Raw genomic sequence first — 17,183 nt, forward strand, 5'->3', positions numbered from 1 at the left:
CGAATGACATTGTTCGCACGCATTTTGCATTTCACAAAGAAAAAAAAAAAAATGAAAATTTTGGGAGCCCAGCGCCAGACAATCCACGAGCGGAACATTTGTTATGAATGCTGGAATCCCAGTGGGTTTTTTTAATACTAGTTTGAGGGTTCGGGCCAAATTTTTGTGTGCAAAAAGTGCTTAAACTCTTTCATGGCTAGGCTGAAAATAAATGTCATTTTCTTTCCCTACATTTGCTGGTTACCAGGGCCACAAAAAAGACGTCAATTTAAAACAATAAACCAAATACACACATTCTAAAATTGTAGCTTTAATAACCTTTTTCTACAACCACCTCACTGATCAAGTCCAGTATGGATTATATTCAGTACGTCACAGAGGAGAAGGAAAAAAGAAAAGATTGCAACCATTGAAAAACTCTGCAGGAATCTAGTGGGGAATCCAACGTGAGCGTGCGCCGTCTCGCCACCGCCGCACCAATTGTAAGACAAAGTTTGTTCGGTTGAAGTTTGCTTCCGAGCGAAAAACACAAAAACATTCTATGGGTGGGATATGGCTGCCATTCAAAGCTTAAGCTTACATTTTCCTAAATCTATTTCTCTAAAGTTGCTGAAAGGTCAAGCAGAAATTCAAATGAGTGTTGGACCGTCTTTCCTTCATGCTCTTTAGTCAGCATTGCTGTAATTATGAAACACACTTAAGGCTCGAAGCTCGCGTGTGTCATCGAGGAATGAAAACAAAGGGCATTTGGGCCATATTGTCTCATTTTTACATTTATGAGCTAGCTCGACAATCTTCTCTCGGTTTATGTCGAAAAATAAAAAGGCCGCCATCGCGCTAATCACACTTGGGTCGACTCTTATTGTGGTGGGCGTCGCCGGAAGCGAGCGCGTCTACATTTGGAAACGGAAGTGCCTTCCGCCGTCCAAATTAGGCGCTCGTCATTTCTCGACTGTCGACGAGTAGCGAAGAGCGGCGCGCCCAAGTTCACGCGAGGCGAAACGAGACGAGACGCGCTCCGAGAAACGAACAAGTCCACCGAGGAAAATCGAGCGCAAGTCAGGTTCGCTTTACTGCCAGTCGTCGTCCCTTCGCTCCACTTGATGAATCGTTTTTGTCGGTCTGCCGCTTGCTTCGTTCGCACTTCGACACTCGGCTCGTTTGACTGCAATTCTCCCTTTATCTCTTGCTGGTCAGTCGCAATTTCAATCGCCCCCTGCCCCAAAGATTTGAACACAACATTGTTTTGTTACTTGCTCTCCCATTTGCTCCGAAACATCACGTTAGATTCGGAAGCCGCTACTGGATTTTCAAAGTAAAAACGAATCTCTGCTTTCTGCGGCGGAGGTGAAATCTTAAGGACGGCTTAAAAAAACAAACAAAAAACACCAACATTAAATAAGACAATGTGAAGACAATTACACAAACTTTACAGTCAAGTAAATAATAGGTGAAAAATCATTGAATGAAAATATTTATATCAAAAAATATTTGTTGGGAAAGACAGACATGGTAGAAAAAACATCTTTTTGGTTAAATTTCTGTTTTTGCCAAATTTAATTCATGTTTTTATTCAAGTCAAGTTGCTTCGTCAAGATGTTTAAAAAAGCAAATATTTGTGAAATTTGAAAAGAATGCGAGTGTTATCGAAAACGCTGCTTCCTCAAAGTAGAGCAACTTTTTTGGGGCCAAAGAAAAACGCAAGTCAGCACCTCTTCCTTTTCCCGTCTGCTGGAGTGTCACCTCAGCTCTTTATTTCAATAAATCTATCTGAGGCCTTTTCACTAAATCAGGCCTTTGCCTCTCCAAATAAAACCTTTATGAATAATATATATATATATATATATATATATATATATATATATATATATATATATATATATATATATATATATACTTAGGCTGCTTGTTGTTTTTCATGTGAGGACGTTTTGCGGCGAGATGGGCGACTTTGCCGTCCTGAGCACGGGCCACAAGATGCCGCTGATGGGGCTGGGCACGTGGAAGAGCTCGCCTGGGCAGGTCAGTGGCCGCCGCCCGTCCCGTGCATGCCAAACCGCCTCAACGTTAGGCTTTGAAACCAAAAAAAAAATGTAAAAAAGAGCATCCATGCCACACTAGACTATGAGCCGCAAGGTTCAAAGCACGAGAAAAAAGTAGTGGCTCAAAGCCTGAACTTTACGGCAAGGTCAGGGGGTCAAGACAAAGTCGAGCGAGGCTTTTTATGGGGCCAGCCAAACGCTTTTTGTGTTTTTCAGGTGAAGGAGGCGGTGAAGTGCGCCTTGGAAGCAGGCTATCGCCACATCGACTGCGCCGCCGTCTACGGCAATGAGGCCGAGATCGGCGAGGCGCTCGCCGAGGTCTTCGCGCGGCCTCAGGTGAGCCGGGACCGAGCCGAGCCTATTTGGCCGCCGCGCGCTCACTTTGTTTGTTTGGGCAGGGCGTGCGGCGCCAGGATGTCTTCGTCACCTCCAAACTGTGGAACACGCACCATCACCCCGAGGACGTGGAGCCCGCCCTCCTGCGGAGCCTGCGAGACCTCCGCCTCGACTACCTCGACCTGTACCTCATACACTGGCCCTACGCCTTCAGGTGGCCCAAACGCACGCCGTCGAGCTCCCTCTCAAAAGGAGAACGTTTTCAGAGGAGCTCAAAAAGAAAAAAATCAGTCTTTCTAATGCAGAAAAATGCCCAAAAGGCTCCCCAGATTGGGAATGACAAACGTATTTGGGAAAACAGATCAAAGCTCAGTCCTAAAAAAGACAAGCCAATTCCAAAAATGGACCTCTCTCGCCACATTGGCGTACCGTCACGCTTGGCCTGCCCAATGTGCGCAGGCGCGGCGAGGAGGCCTTCCCGCGGGACGGCGCCGACGGGCCGCTGCTCTACGACGTGGTGGACTACCGGGACACCTGGGGCGCCATGGAGCAGCTGGTGGCCAAGGGCCTGGTGCGCGCCATCGGCCTGTCCAACTTCAACAAGCGGCAGCTGGACGAAGTGCTGGACGCCGCCCAACATGTCAAGCCTGCTGTCCTGCAGGTGGCGCCCCTTTCCTCGGCCGAGCGCGCGCGCGTGCGCTTCAAGCTCTTTAGGAAAGTCCAAAACGGACGGAGCCGCAAAAGTTGTGCGTTTGTCCCCTTAAGGTGGAGAGCCACCCGTACCTGGCGCAGACGGAGCTGCTGGCGCACTGCCGCTCGCTGGGCGTAGCCGTGACGGCCTACAGCCCGCTAGGCTCGCCCGACCGGGCCTGGAAACGGCCCGACGAGCCCGCGCTCATGGACGAGCCCACCGTGGGCGCTCTGGCCGAAAAGTACCGCCGCTCGCCCGCGCAGATCCTGCTCAGGTGGGAGCGCGCCCGCCGCCGTTTTGCCGCGAACGGCCGCGTTCCTACCATGCCGGCCGTAAATGTGTGCGTCTCTCGCAGGTGGCAGACGCAACGCGGCGTCGCCGCCATCCCCAAGAGCGTGACTCCGACGCACATCCGCCAGAACCTGCAAGTACGTACTAGTTGAAGAAAGCGCTCCAAAACTTGGAAAAATAATGACAGCCGCTTTGAAAGCGACTTGCAAATAGTCAGGAGAAAACGCTGCCCTTGAATCTGGCGCCATCTCGTGGTCAACTGCAAATGTTGCTCTTAGGTTTTTTTTTCTTTGGTTGTACGCCTTTCGTGCCGATTGGCACGACACTGGTGAGGACGCCATCTATGTGTCGCGATTTCAGAATACTCGCTTGAGTTCGCCACTAGATGGCACTATACTTTGAAAAGACTGCAGACGTTTTTGCTTTTAAAAGAAGTCCCCAAAATGTGACAAGTCAAAAAGTTAAACACCAACCCGTTTTTTGTTTTTTGCCTGTAGGTGTTTGACTTCACGCTGTCGGGAAAGGAGATGAACAAACTGACGGCGCTCAACCGGAACTGGCGCTACATCCTGCCAGTGATTCAAGTGCGTACGCTTGCGTGCTTCGAGCCCGCCGCGCAAACACATTCAAAGTGTTTTATTTATTTATTTTTTTTTGCATGTCAGGTGGACGGCAAGTCGGTTCCCCGCGACGCCGGGCATCCTCATTACCCCTTTAGCGACCCCTACTGAAAGCACCACCAGCCACGCCAAAGAGTTGGATTTTTTTTTTTTGCCTTCCAAGACAATTTGCGAGATATGAAATAAAATGCATGTGGAATACAGGCAGTGTGTTTCATTTCTTTTTTTTTTATTATCTAAACGCCTCACTATACTACAGTGGCCCTGAAAATCACGAATGCAAAAAGAAAGCACGCAAAAAAGCCGTCCCCGCCTGCTGCCCCCCCAAGCGTTAAATCATTATCCCGTATTTGTTTCCGCAACATGTATACTGGTACATATGGATATTTTCAGATAGGTTCCGCTCCCCTTGTGAGTAAAAGTTTCTTCATTGTCTTCCTTCTGCTTTGTTGTTTATTAAATGTTCTCGGTCACCTGAATGGGACAACCGGCGCTCGCAAAAACTGAAGCGCGGATCGGTCGAACTTTCCCACTGGGCTTTCAAACTAGGTCGGGTTCATACGAGTTCGCAAGATTGGGGCAAAAGATGAATTTTATTCAGGGAAGTAAGTTGAGGAGCTCAAGTAAAAGCCGTTGAAGCGCAGAGAGGTTTTTTTTTTGTAACAAACTTCATGCTATTTCCCATTATTACTAGACATACTTAGTGAGACTAACAGTCAAACGCTAGTCCAGTACGACCTTCATACTGGATCTTAAAAAATTAGTATTTTTAACATGATTTTAGTGTGACATCTTGCAGCTGTCAAACAAACGTCAAAAGTTCTACAAAAAAGAAAACCAATAGAAAACACTGACAAAAACACACACACACACCGCAAGCATGTAGTGTTGTTCCGTCACAGTACAAAGAGCAGCAAAAAGTCCGTTTGACCTTTAGACGTGCGGGCGGTTGCCAAGGATGGTCTCCAAACCGGGCCGGGTCAGAGGATGAACAGGAGCAGGAGGACCACCAGAAGGACGGCCAGCAGCACGCCGATGGCGCACCATTGACGGCGGTCTGTCCACGGAGCCGCGCGGGGACGTTAGGGGAGCCGCGGTGAGCCCCGCCCCGCCAGAACCTACCGCTGGTCATGTGGGACACTTTGGCCAGCTTCTTCATGACGTTGTCCAGCCGGGACTGCGTGTTGTCCATCTCCTGGCCAAAGTCATCCAGCATGCTGCCCAAGAAAAGACACAAAGAAGAAGAAGAAGGGCGGCACTTGCCCGGGCCCGCCCGGCGCCGTCTTACACGGCCTGCTCGTCCAGCTCCAGGCCGATCCGCTCCGACATGTTCTTGAGGACGCCGACGGTCCCCGACACCAGCTCCAGCTGCCGGTCCTGCTGCTCGGCCATCAGCTGCCGGGGGCACGCGGGCGGGTCAGCCCCGGGGCGGGCAGAAAACGTATGGGCGGGGCCTACCTGCTGCTGAAGCTGCTGCTCCTCTATGAAGAGGGAGTTGGCGTCGTTGCGCCCGCGTTCCGCTGGCGGCCGGCGCTCGTCGCCTGCCTGCGCAAACGGCACATTCCTGAAGCTTGGCCGGCGGCCGGCGACCCGCCCGGCTCCCGAAGCTTCACCTGTCTGCCGGCCGCGTCGGACGGGCTAGCCGACATTCGCTCCTTCATTTCCTGCCGGTGGAAAACAGGCGGGCTTGGGGTGACGCCGGCCCGCCCGGGCCGCGACCCGGCGCGAACCTACCTTGACGGCGCGTCTGGTGGCGCCGATGAAGGCTTTCCTCTTGGCCAGCTCGGCGCCGTCCAGGTTGAACTTCTTGGGGTTGGACTCCACGATGCGTTGGGGCGCCTGTTAAGAAAATGCTGGCTGGCGGCCTTAGGCGGGCCTGAGCGATACATCTTCATTTTTTCCCCACATCCCTGACCAGTTTTTTTTTAGCGGCCATTCTCAAAGTCATACATTAGCTATTTTCCTCCCCGCTCTGCCCTGCCGACTTCCCGGAGCTTCCGCTTTCCTCCGGTTGGACCCTAACCCTAATTATCAACGCTTTCAAATGAAGGAGGCGGGCCGGCGGAAGAAGGATATTGATGGTCTCGTCCAGGTCCTCCAGGTCCCACTCGATGGAGCGCAGGCTGTTCCTCAGCTCGTTGGTGGTCCAGTCCATTTCCTCCTTGGAGGCGGAGCCCCCTTGGGCCAGCAACTGGCTCCATCGGCCGTGGAGGCTTTGGGCGCCGCTCACCGCCTTCTGCACCTCGCTAAGGGCAAAAACGTCACGCGTGGTTCTTTAAAAAAAGAAAATCCCCGGACGACACGGCGCACAAATGCTCCACTCCTCGCTTGTTTGGCGGCCGTTTTCTTCGAATTGGGCGGGGTAGAATTGCATGTCGCTTTTGGAAGCAAACAAAGACTTAGGGCAGCTTAGTTATTATGCCTTTGCAAAACAGAGTACATTTACTATACCGCGCACATGGTAAGATTGCAAATAAAGATGTTAGTCCCAAATACATAGCGGAAGTCATTTGTATGGTGGCCCTGAAAATGCAAGTGATAAAAAGCAAACCAAAATATGCAATTGCAATTAAAACCTCATACACGTTATAAAAAACTAAGACGAATCAAAAATCACAAACAAAAGAAAGTTAGTTGCAGCAAAAAAGGCATTACCATAGATACAACTGCAAATCGAAATGAAAACAAAAAAGTGCAGTACAAAAACAAGACATTTAAAATAAAAACATTACACAAACAAAAAACGCACACATAACAAAACAAATACATAAGTAAACAAGCAACCTCTTCTTGTGGGAAAAGAACAGTGTGTGATTTTTAGTTTGCTTGCAAATACTGACTAGCAATTGTGTCGTTTCCCTTTATTTTATTTTTTTTACATAGTGTTCCGTTCAATCTTTTGTAGTAGGATTTTTTTAGGATATCTTTGTTTTTGTCGGTGACTTTTTGTAAATTAGAAGTTGCATTTCGTCTTTTGTTCTGTGTATTTTTTTGCAATTCCCTTTTTGCAGTTGTCTTTTGTTTATTGTTTTTTTGTTTGCAGATCTACTAGTTACTAGTTTTGTGACTGGCACGTGGAGACCACCGTTCATTTGAAATAAAAACCGACGCATTACTATTATTATTATTAATGGTCACGTGGAAAAGGCATGGGCATCGCTTGGCTAAGCTCATCAATTATTAAGAACACACAACATGCTATATTGATGATTCGCACGACTTTCGAATGATTAGGAAGATGGATGATTTGTTGAGTAGAACGTGTTGAAAAGCGACACTGCGATTGTTATCGGATAGCGAGCGGATGAGGTTTAAAAAAAAAAAAAAAAGGCTGGCGGCTGCTAGCATCGCTTACTGACCCTTTGACGACGAAGAAGGGGTCTTCCATGGACGTGCTGCTCCTTCCCCTTCACTCCATCACTTGGGCGACCCGAACGTCCGAAACCAACTTGATTTTTCTTTCCCAAACGCCGTCTGTTTACGCGAAGCGGCGGCTGCGCCTTGCGCAGCGGAAACGGCACGATAACGTCACCGGGGGCGGAAGACAATGGACGCCTACGCGTTTACTGCCCCCTAGTGGCCGAGGACGTCGTACGGTTGACCCGACTGCGTTACTGTCGACGTAGCGTCAAGGTTCAGAAAAAGAGGCTATTTTGACCAGGGGCATCGCAATTTTTCATTTACATTACGACTGTAACTTTAGGATACTTTTCCAAATACGTTAGACTATCGATATGGAAATAAAATGCAGATACACAAATAGTATACGACATGTATTGGCTGGGTTCTAGGGCCTGTGTTATAAACATCTTAGAGTTACACAAACGTGCCTGTGGTTACAGATACGGATTCTTTTGATAGGCCAAGATCATCACGCCAAAAAAAAGAAAAAAAAAATACAAACTCAACAACTCTGGCTCGGACGCGACACGTGTCGCCCATTGTTTAGGTACCTTAATGCATTGCCTTCGGCGGCGCGGACATCCTCGCCGTCGTTGACGCGGTGAGTCGCTAGGCCGTCTTTCTGGCCATCCACATTTGTTAGAAGCACCGGAACATCAATTTGGGCTAAAACATAGCCCCGCAAGATGACGTCGCAGTCACGCGCCTGAAACAACGGCCATCGCAGCCGATTATATTCCTAGAGCATTTCAACAAATTATCAGGGAGCCTGAACGAAAGGCTGCAGATAATATTTTTGGGGGAACGCCCAGCTGAAAAATCTGGAGAACATTCAATCGGATAAACGTCACATTGTGACGCGCCGCTATTTGGTCAACAAAAATTTTCAGTGGGGCAATTGCAAACGTAATGGCCCCGTCGTCCTGGTGTAGTTCATCATATGACCAGAACGTGCCCTATTACTGATTGCCTACTTTATTATTTGCTCTATTGTGTGGAATGCAAGTCTGCTCAGGGAAGAGAAGTCAAGAAGAATCTCATTGTCTAATACATATACGACAATAAAACTCTCGAATCTTGATATAAAAAAAACAAGCTTCAGCAGCCTTTGCGCTACTTGAGGTGAGCTAGCACATGAGCGTGCGACATTATGCACTTGTTGGTGTTTACCCTGGCAGTTTTGCATGGCGTTGCGCTTTGTAGCAAGCGTGTTTTGTGAGGAGCAGTTGAGAGGGAGCAGGACTGACGTTTACAGGAGGGCTGTTTTTTTTTATTGACTTGCTGACGCCATAACAAACAAACCAGCTTAGGGAAAAAAGAAAACAAAAAAACAGTGAATGAGGAGGGCCCGGCGATGAGTAAAAACCAAACGAGAGCAAAAAAAAAAGGCCTACGGTAAGTACTTGTCTACTTGTGTCCCTTGCTGGTCTTGAAGGACACCTGGAGGACTTTGTCCCCCAGCCTGTAGCCGTTGAGGTTGTGTATGGCCATGGCCGCCTCCTCGTAGTTGTTCATGGTGACGAAGCCGAAGCCCTTGCACTTGTTGCTGTTGAAGTCCCGGATGACTTTGACGTTGCTGACGGCGCCGAAAGGCCCGAAGAGCTGCCACAGCATGGCCTCGTCCGCCTCCTGGCCCAGGTTGTAGATGAAGATGCACCAACCCGACGGGCCCCCCGAAGTTGCGCCCCCTCCGCCCATGTGCTCCACGCCCATGGGGGAGAACCTGGAGGAGAACCGGCTTGAGCTAGCGACACGCTCGCCCCAAAAGCGCGCAGCGATCGCCCCGTTGGCATCGGGGTCCGCGTGAGGAGCCTTATGTCAAAAGTCGGTTCGGGACAGCGCGCCGGCTCACCTGAAGCGCTGGGCCTGGTGGTGCACGGGCCCGGCGAAGCGCCGCGATTGGCCATGGTACATTTGGGACATGAGCTGAGCGTTCCTGGTCTGGTTGGGATTGGCGGCGAACTTGACGGTGATGGGCTCCGAGGCGCCGGGAGGCGTGTGCCCGTTGAGCTGCTTGATGGCGTCCTCCGCCTCGGCCCGCTTGTCATATCGGATGAAGGCCACGCCCCTGGACAAACCTGTGGACCGGCGCGCCACTCAGTGAGCCCAGCGGGTCGGGCCGGCCGCCGCGCTCCCGTGCGTACCTGACGCCTGGTCCACCAGCACGCGAGAATTGATGATGTGTCCGTAACGAGAAAACATGTCCTCCAGGTCCTGCTGGCTGAGGGTGCGCGGCAGGCCGCTAATATACAGATTGGCGTCCTTGATGGTGTCCGAGCTGGGGCGCGCGTACGACACCTGCGGCGAAAGGCGAAACGCTTTAACCGGGCCCGCAAAAATCAGCTTCCTCCCAAAAAATTTTTAAAAAATAAAAAAATGAATATATATATAAAAAATAAAGTTTACATGTTCAAGAGCAAAAATCCATTCAGAGCATTTGGCAAAGTCACATTACATCAAAATAAAAGCTTCAAACATCCAACTTTGTTCAAATAAATAAATAAAAGACATTACAACTTGATCAAATCAAATAAATTGACTCATTAAAAAAAAAGTCAGGCACAGTAGAAATGACAATTGTTTGGTAAATATAGAAAAGAAAAAGAATCAAATAAACAACAACAATGTTGAGTACCTGGTGGATGCTTGAGCAAAAGCGCCCCCTACAGAGCAGCAAGCGAAAGTGGAACTTTACCTTGATGGTTTTAGACTGAAGCCTCAGGCCGTTGAGGGAACTGATTGCCCTCTCGGCATCACTAGCGTTAACAAAGTTAACAAAGCCGTAACCTAAACTGTTGCCTAGAAACACAAAGCAAAACAACAAAACAAAAACAACAACAAAATGACAGAGGTCAACAAAAGTGCACAGTGTACAAATGACCCGCCGTCAGGTTACCAAAAACAAATACGTCCGTCACCCTCCCCCCGGAGGCCACATTTGGCCGCCCTTTGTAAAAAGGTCACGGGTCATCGGGTGGGCCACAAGCGCGTCGTGGACAACGCCGTCAAATTCGCCTTTGCAAATACGGGCGTGCCGCTTCCCAAAACAATGACAGCATTTGGCGGGAAAAACAAACAAAATGGCCGCCCAAACAGCATTTGAAAGGGAACCGGTCATGGAGAGGGAGGGGGTGAAAAAAAAAGCCCAGATTGGCAGAGTTGAAATAAATATTTGTATTAAAAAAAATAATAATTTAAAAAAAAACACACATCATTTGGAAATCAAAAGTTATCCAAAAGATTTCATGACTGGAGTGCGGCGTGCGGCCCGTCGTCGCTTGCGGGGGCAGGGGGGTCCTCGCTTCACGACCATCCGGCCGGCGCGGCGGCGAGCGCAAGCCCGCAATAAGGAAGCGATGGGACACGAGCCGCTGCTCCATGGCCTCGCGCTAGCAACCGGCCCCCGGGTAAATTTGGGCTTTTACCCCGATTCCCCATTAGACGCACCCCGAATTTCGGGATCAAATTCTGGTATTTTCTATGTTAGCGTGTGTAAGACGCACCCACATTTTGGCAACATATCAAAACTTGAGCAAAACGCAATCTTTTGTAAAATCTGGATATTTTCTTGTGTTCAGAGCCCTAAGTTATCCATAGGTTGCGTGTTAAGCGTGTTTGACATTTCCCACATTGTGAGCAGTCAGCGAAGGCCTACCTCGCCGGCGCAATGCGGAAAGCGCTCCAAATGGCAGTTTTGGCTTGTACCGGCGATGCGGTTAGACTTCGCCTTACCATACCGTAAATAACCGGGAGTCGAGCGGCGGCCGCGTTTCGCCAAGTTTACGATTGTGCTCGCTATACGCCAAAAGACAGCACAACTTTGAGATGATCTTGGCCGTTTCAGTAATATTCTTGTATTCTTCATCGCGTTACTTTGACATTACTCTCACCAACGTAGCTCAGCACGCTCATCACACATTCAGCGGAATGAGCGCAAACTATACTCAAGTCCAACTTATTTGCGCCGCATTATCCCAAAATAAATATAATCGCTCCCACGGACTTGTAAATGATATCGTAAAAGGTACAACCAAAAAGACCTGAACAAAGTTGTCTGCATAGCAACAATACACCGGCGCCATCTCCGGGCAACCAAATGAACTGCATCCACGTTATTGAATTACAATCAATGTAAGAAGCATTTGGGGGGGGGCTATAAACAATGACGCATCGTAACACGGGTTACCACATTGCTCGTTTTTTGCGCGTAATGCCTTACGCTATCGCGTTTGAGCAAAAAGTCATTAATAAGTAATTACACTACTTTTGTAATGCATCAAGCCCGACACCGTTCAGGCAAATATTTGTTTAGGCCACGACTGCAACAGCGCAATGCGGCTTGGTAGCTACGGCCAGGGCGGTCCCGAGGCGCCGGCCGCATTTGCCCCTTCCCTCGGATGTTCGGACATTTTCACGCAAACCTTTAGCGCCCCGGGCGCGGCGGTGGACCGAGGACCACCCCCCCCCCCTCCGTGAGCGTGGCGGCCGCGGCGGTCGTCACGGCGTCCTCCGCTGCCGACGCGCCGACTTGAAGTCGGAGAAGCTGAAAGAGGGCCCGAGGCGAGCGAGGCGACGGCGACGTACCGGCCACTTTGTCCCGGATGAGCTTGGCCGACTCCACCTCGCCCACGTTGCTGAACAGGTTGCGCAGTTCGTCCTGGTTCATGCTTTGCGGAAGGTAGTTGACGATCAGGTTGGTTCTGGCGTTGTCGTTCTCCATGGCGGGCTCGCCGTAGCCGTTATCGTACATCTCCTGCGGGCGAGACGCCGCCGAGTGGTCAAGCGGGTCAGCGGGCGGGATGGCGGCGGCGCAAAAGTCACCTTTCCTTCGCCGGCTCCTTGAGCGTCTCGGACGTCCTTCTGGGACGCCTGCACCTCGCACACCTGAAAGACACCCCTTGGGTTAGATGGCCACCCGCCGACACAAAAGGCGTCCGCTTCAAGCGGCGGCTCTTTGAACGCGCGCGACGGTGGGGTCAACGGCGTCCCGGCTCACCTTCAAATACCTCACGTGTCCTCGTCTCAGTGCCATGTGATAGACCGAGCGACTGATGGATGTCTGCGCGTCGATCCGTCCGTCCCTGCAACAAAGTCACGTGACTGAGCCACATCACACTCCTCGCCCGCTACGCTTGACATTGCGTTTTAAGAGGAAGCGCATCTGCGCCACTGCTGTATGAATCGCTAATCTTTGTCGTCTTTCCCTCTTCCTTTGACTTTTTTTTAAAAGTGAGGATGGCGGCTGGAGTAGCGTTGTGTAGCTTGCACACTTCTTACAAGGCAACGTTGGCCTTTGTTGCAGGTCCATTTCGGTATTGTGGGCTCTTCCATTGATTACACTTTCTCTTGACACTGTTCATATAGTCCGCACAGCCGAGCGCTCGGTTGAAACTTTTCATCATTGACACGAAAACGCCATGGAAAGTTCTCCGCATTAACACACTAATACTGACTGAGAGGATCTCAACTAGTCCGACAATCCATCCATCCATTTTTACCATGGGCCACATAGTGGTCGTTAGTTGTTACGCTCATCACATATTTATAGATTTTCACATCAGAACTGGATAAAAACTGCTCTACAGGGGTGATAAGGAAAAAGTTGAATAAAACTTGACATTTTCGCATTTTAGCCAGAAACTAAAAGTCACAATGAACATTTCTCGCGTCACATAAACTGATGTGGCGGGCACAATCTGGCCCCCGGGCCTGGAGTTTGACATCGAGATTTACGTTTCACCTCCGGGAGATCTTATTTCACCCTACCACGGCCTCGAGAAAAGCGAGTGCGACTACGTGGTACATGTACTCGCGAACCATCGTAAAGTCAACAAAATGCATTTTGCAAAAGTCGGCCTCCGGAGACTTTTTGTATTTTGCATGTATTCGACTACACGTGATGGCGGCCGCTAGCTAGCAGCTGGCGCTAGCCTCGGCGGCGCAAACAAAGAAAACGATGGCGGGAAGGGTCGTCGAACAATTCTTACCTGCAAAGACGAAAGGATGACAAAGATGTGCGCCTACCGCGTCAAAAAATCGCAAGAAATCTCCAAGTCAAACGGAGCCGAGTCCGGGCGAAAGCTAGCAGGCACCTTCGGTATCACACTAGAAGGGAAAAAAAGTCAAGCCAGAGAAATTACTGCGCAACGCCGCAGTTTTCCCCCTCCGCCTCTATCGTCTTCTTCTTCGTCGTCTTCTTCTTCTTCTTACTCCTCTGAATTCTGGGCAGTTGGCAAGACAATGAAACGAAACATTTCCGCCACCTACTGCTTAGGAGTGTGAACCGTGCGCTTGAAGCCATTTGGAACGCCCTTGTGGAGCTGTACATTGCCGAACAACATTTTCGTACGATTAAAAAAATATGTGTTTTTCCGTTATCGTGTCACGTGGGCAACTTTGTTTGCGCTCGAATCGGAATGGAAAAGCGGTTTAAAAAGGCGCTCTTTCGTGCCCGTTGTTCGGCGGCGGAAGTGACGCCAGAGCTCCGAGACGAGGCGCAAGATGTCGGCCCCGTTGGAGGTGGTGCTGAGCAGCGACGCCGGCTCTCAACTTTGGAACGTGTCCGTGTTCGACGCGCACAGCGGCTCCAGCCTGCTCTCGTACCGCGGCGGCAACAGCTCGGCCAGGACCATGTGCCTCCTCAACGGCCAGTACCTGCTGTCTGCGCAGCTGGGCAAGAACTTCATCAACGTCTGGGAGATCCACAGGAAGGTGCGGCGAGCGTTCGCGTCGCGTAACGTCGCGTCCGCTTCGGGCGCTTGGCGTTCGATCGCTTGATAGCGTTTGGAATTAGGACTGACAGATACTAAACAATGGAACGACCGAATCGTTTGCAAAGTGGCTCGAAAACATTTCCCACAGCGACATCTGTTGGCCAAGGTTAAATATTACATCCAAACTGAACGGTCTTGCCAATGCCACAGTAAGGGAAGGAGGACCCTTTTACATATGGGGAAGCCCATGCAGGTATATTTAGGTGTAGACAAATAGAAGGAAAAAGGGCACCCATTTCAGAATCATTACTATCAATTTTGTCTACTTCCATCGACGCATTTACATTTCATAGGCCCTTCCATACGGCGTAGCGGTTTAATTTTGTTTATTCAATTTTAGAAAAGAGATCACCGTTCAGTTGCCGAGACAACTTTGACCTTTCAAAACAATGGTCCAGTCATGCGACAGCGCCTTTCCGGCAAAGACCTTAGAACAGTGGTTCCGTTTGATTTGGAAACGCTGCTCGAAGGTCTCGGGTTTTGGTACGTACCAAAACACTGTTTCCATTTTGCAATTACTATTTGTAATCACCTGGTGATTGATGGGAAAAAAACAAAACAAAAACTAACGAGCTGGTATGCAGGGCCCTAAAAGGGAGCAGACAAAATTTGTAGATTTTCCAAAGCCAAACTCCAGAGACCCAGGGCACGCGAACTCACGTTTTGACTTTGCGCGCGGGTCCGGCTTCCAGGAGCAGCTTCAGCAGAAGATCGTTTGTCCAGGCGTGGTCACGTGCATCAGCGCCTCGGCGGACGGCGTTTTCCTGGCGGCCGGCGTGGCCGAAGCCATTTATTTGTGGGAGGTGAGCCGCCGCTGCCGAGCTCGGGCGCGCCGGTCCCGCCGTTGACGTCGCGGTGCTGGCCCAGGTGTCCACGGGCAGGCTGCTGTCCGTAGTCACTCGTCACTACCAGGACGTCACCTGCATCAAGTTCACGGACGATGGCAGCCATTTTGTTTCCGGCGGCAAGGACAGCGCGGTTCTGGTGTGGAGTCTCTGCAGGTGGCCGCGCCGGCCCGCCTCCGATTGTACTCTCCTGTTACTTGTGAGAAGTCCAAATCTTTGTCTGTATTTGGCCGGAACCGGGCACGCGCAGCGTGATCCAGGTGGACCTGAGCCATGCCCCCGAGCCTCGCCACATCCTGTCTCAGCACTCCCTGCCGATCACCGACCTCTACTGCGGCATGATGGGAGCTCAGGCCCGGGTGGCCACCGCTTCCTTGGACCAAACTGTCAAGGTGCGCACAGGAAGAGCAGGCACCTTTGCTCGGAAACGCCCAACGTCAACGGGATATCCCCACCTCGGTGGAAAACCCCACTTGTTTTTGTGCGCGCGTAGCTGTGGGAGGTGTCTTCGGGCGAGCTGCTGCTGTCGGTTCTCTTTGATGTGGAAATCATGTCGGTGACCCTTGACCCCTGTGAGCACTTCCTGTTCTGCGGTGGCAGCGACGGGAACATCTTCCAGGTGTCTCTGTGCACCCAGGTCGGTCGGGCCGTTCCATTGTGTGTGTGTGTGTGTCGGTGGGGGGGGGCAAAGCAGAGGAGGGATTGAAAGTTTTGTTTCTATGAGCATCGCGGATGTCAAGATGACATCATGCACATGGTCTCACATGTCAAGTTTCATTTAAGAGGCGGGCACCATATTTGATGCCCTCCAAGTTGAAAGTTTTCACATGGCATTGAGGCGCGTTTTGTCGGCGGCAGGGAGCGTCGGCCGACAAATCCTTCCAGTGTGACGCCGACAGCAAGCGGACATTCAAAGGTCACAGGTCAGCCAACGTTCCCGCCGCAGCTTTCAGTCAGGCGGGAATTTCCGGCGCCGACGCGCGTGCTTTCTCTTCAGGAAGATGGTGACGTGTCTGTCGGTGTCCATGGACGGCACGCTGCTGGCGTCGGGCTCGCACGACGAGTCGCTGCGACTGTGGGACGTCCAAAGCAAGCAGTGCGTCCGCTGCTTGGCTCACAAAGGTGCCTGCTCTTCCTGTGCGCGCGTGTATATACATATCCACCGATGCCTCTCGATATGCAAAATTCAAGTTACGAAAGTCAAGTACGTGATATATTTGCATTATTTTTGCTCTAGTGTAATTTTAATATGTATCTGCATTTTTCTCATTTAATAAGGGTTTAGAAACTTTTTTGGGGGCCTGGAACGGATTAGGCTATTTACATGTTAAGTGAGTCTCTGCTCGTGAAAGATTCATTGAAAATGACATCCGGAACAAATTTCGAAAAGCTTTTTTGAACACAGCCGTGGATCGGGTTCCGCGTCGCGGTTCTCGGCGTCTTCGGCACGTGCGCACGTTTGCTTCCCCTTTGTTTTTGCAAATTGTTTCCAAGTCTGCCGCGCCCCTTAAATCTGAAGACTTTTGTCGGCGGCCTTTCAGGTCCGGTGACCAACGCGGTGATCGCGGTAGCGCCGGCCAACATGTTCCTCCCCGACTCGCGCCCCTGCGCCCCCCTGCCGCGCTTCAGCCGCCACCAGCTGGAGAGCGACGCCGGCCAGTCGGGCGAGGTGTGCGTCCGCCTCGGGCTCCACGTGCAGGTAGGCGGTCCGGCTCCGTGCCCTTTCGCCGGCAAAAAGCTCAGTCCCGTCGTTGTTGTTGCGGCGGCAGGACGAGGAGCCGGGCTACCTGCAGAAAGCCCGCAGGATGGACTCCTTGATGAGCGGCGGGGCGCACGAGGTTAGCCCGCGGTCCGAGACGGCGGCCGAGGCGGCGCTTTTTACCGTGTTCTCCTCTGTCCCAAGTTGCTGTCGGGAGACGGCGAGAGCGGCAAGGCGCGCGTGGCCGAGCTGGAGGAGGAAGTGCGCACGCTCAAGAAGGTCAACAAAGATTTGTACGACTTCTCCAGTCAGCTCCTGACCAAAGCCTCGTGAGAGCGCTCTCCAGTCACGTCAATAAAGTCGCCTGCCCTTTGCTTTGGGTAGCCGCCTCTTGTCTGCGCCGAGACGACGGCTTCCCGGCCACCGAGGCTTTTCAGTTACCTTGCCGACGGCCCGCCGGGGTTATCGAATGAACCAAGAAACA

General features: G+C 51.1%; 4 protein-coding genes across 7 annotated transcripts; 2 read left to right on the forward strand and 2 right to left on the reverse strand.

The window, feature by feature from the left end:
- The first annotated feature begins 907 nt into the window (after nt 1-907).
- Nucleotides 908-4,184, forward strand: LOC148416799 (aldo-keto reductase family 1 member A1-B-like). 3 transcript variants are annotated; one of them, XM_088425330.1, is made up of 9 exons: nt 1,060-1,192; nt 1,926-2,022; nt 2,259-2,378; nt 2,441-2,592; nt 2,838-3,039; nt 3,144-3,343; nt 3,425-3,497; nt 3,858-3,944; nt 4,026-4,184. In XM_088425330.1, exons 1-9 carry the CDS (start codon nt 1,104-1,106, stop codon nt 4,089-4,091), a joined length of 1,086 nt encoding a protein of 361 aa, XP_088281456.1. In that variant the 5' UTR covers nt 1,060-1,103; the 3' UTR covers nt 4,092-4,184. The 3 variants fall into 3 exon arrangements, with proteins under 3 accessions (XP_088281457.1, XP_088281456.1, XP_088281454.1); XM_088425331.1 differs by having other exon boundaries at nt 908-1,063; nt 3,858-4,184; XM_088425328.1 differs by having other exon boundaries at nt 3,858-4,184.
- Nucleotides 1,886-7,529, reverse strand: stx6 (syntaxin 6). Of its 2 annotated transcripts, XM_088425333.1 has the most exons (9): nt 7,340-7,529; nt 6,057-6,226; nt 5,715-5,809; nt 5,594-5,644; nt 5,439-5,525; nt 5,269-5,375; nt 5,103-5,197; nt 4,912-5,037; nt 1,886-3,491 (listed from the first exon to the last, which is right to left on the reverse strand). In XM_088425333.1, the coding sequence occupies exons 1-8, from the start codon at nt 7,366-7,368 to the stop codon at nt 4,961-4,963; spliced, it is 711 nt and encodes a 236-aa protein (XP_088281459.1). In that variant the 5' UTR covers nt 7,369-7,529; the 3' UTR covers nt 1,886-3,491; nt 4,912-4,960. The 2 variants fall into 2 exon arrangements, with proteins under 2 accessions (XP_088281459.1, XP_088281458.1); XM_088425332.1 differs by lacking the exon at nt 1,886-3,491 and having other exon boundaries at nt 4,555-5,037.
- Nucleotides 7,530-8,630: 1,101 nt separating this feature from the next.
- LOC148416801 (ELAV-like protein 1) lies at nt 8,631-13,574 on the reverse strand. Its single transcript, XM_088425127.1, has 8 exons — nt 13,370-13,574; nt 12,379-12,463; nt 12,204-12,266; nt 11,967-12,135; nt 10,078-10,181; nt 9,527-9,680; nt 9,235-9,460; nt 8,631-9,105 (listed from the first exon to the last, which is right to left on the reverse strand). The coding sequence occupies exons 2-8, from the start codon at nt 12,412-12,414 to the stop codon at nt 8,790-8,792; spliced, it is 1,068 nt and encodes a 355-aa protein (XP_088281253.1). The 5' UTR covers nt 12,415-12,463; nt 13,370-13,574; the 3' UTR covers nt 8,631-8,789.
- A 121-nt stretch (nt 13,575-13,695) lies between these two features.
- Nucleotides 13,696-17,073, forward strand: wdr18 (WD repeat domain 18). The gene is made up of 10 exons (XM_088425126.1): nt 13,696-14,093; nt 14,848-14,958; nt 15,023-15,156; nt 15,251-15,392; nt 15,494-15,637; nt 15,859-15,923; nt 15,998-16,122; nt 16,542-16,699; nt 16,770-16,838; nt 16,904-17,073. The coding sequence occupies exons 1-10, from the start codon at nt 13,884-13,886 to the stop codon at nt 17,030-17,032; spliced, it is 1,287 nt and encodes a 428-aa protein (XP_088281252.1). The 5' UTR covers nt 13,696-13,883; the 3' UTR covers nt 17,033-17,073.
- Nucleotides 17,074-17,183: the final 110 nt, after the last annotated feature.

Source organism: Hippichthys cyanospilos, chromosome 10 (assembly GCF_059441005.1).
Source record: "Hippichthys cyanospilos isolate Australia breed blue-spotted pipefish chromosome 10, RoL_Hcya_1.0, whole genome shotgun sequence".
Classification (NCBI taxonomy): Eukaryota; Metazoa; Chordata; class Actinopteri; order Syngnathiformes; family Syngnathidae; genus Hippichthys; species Hippichthys cyanospilos.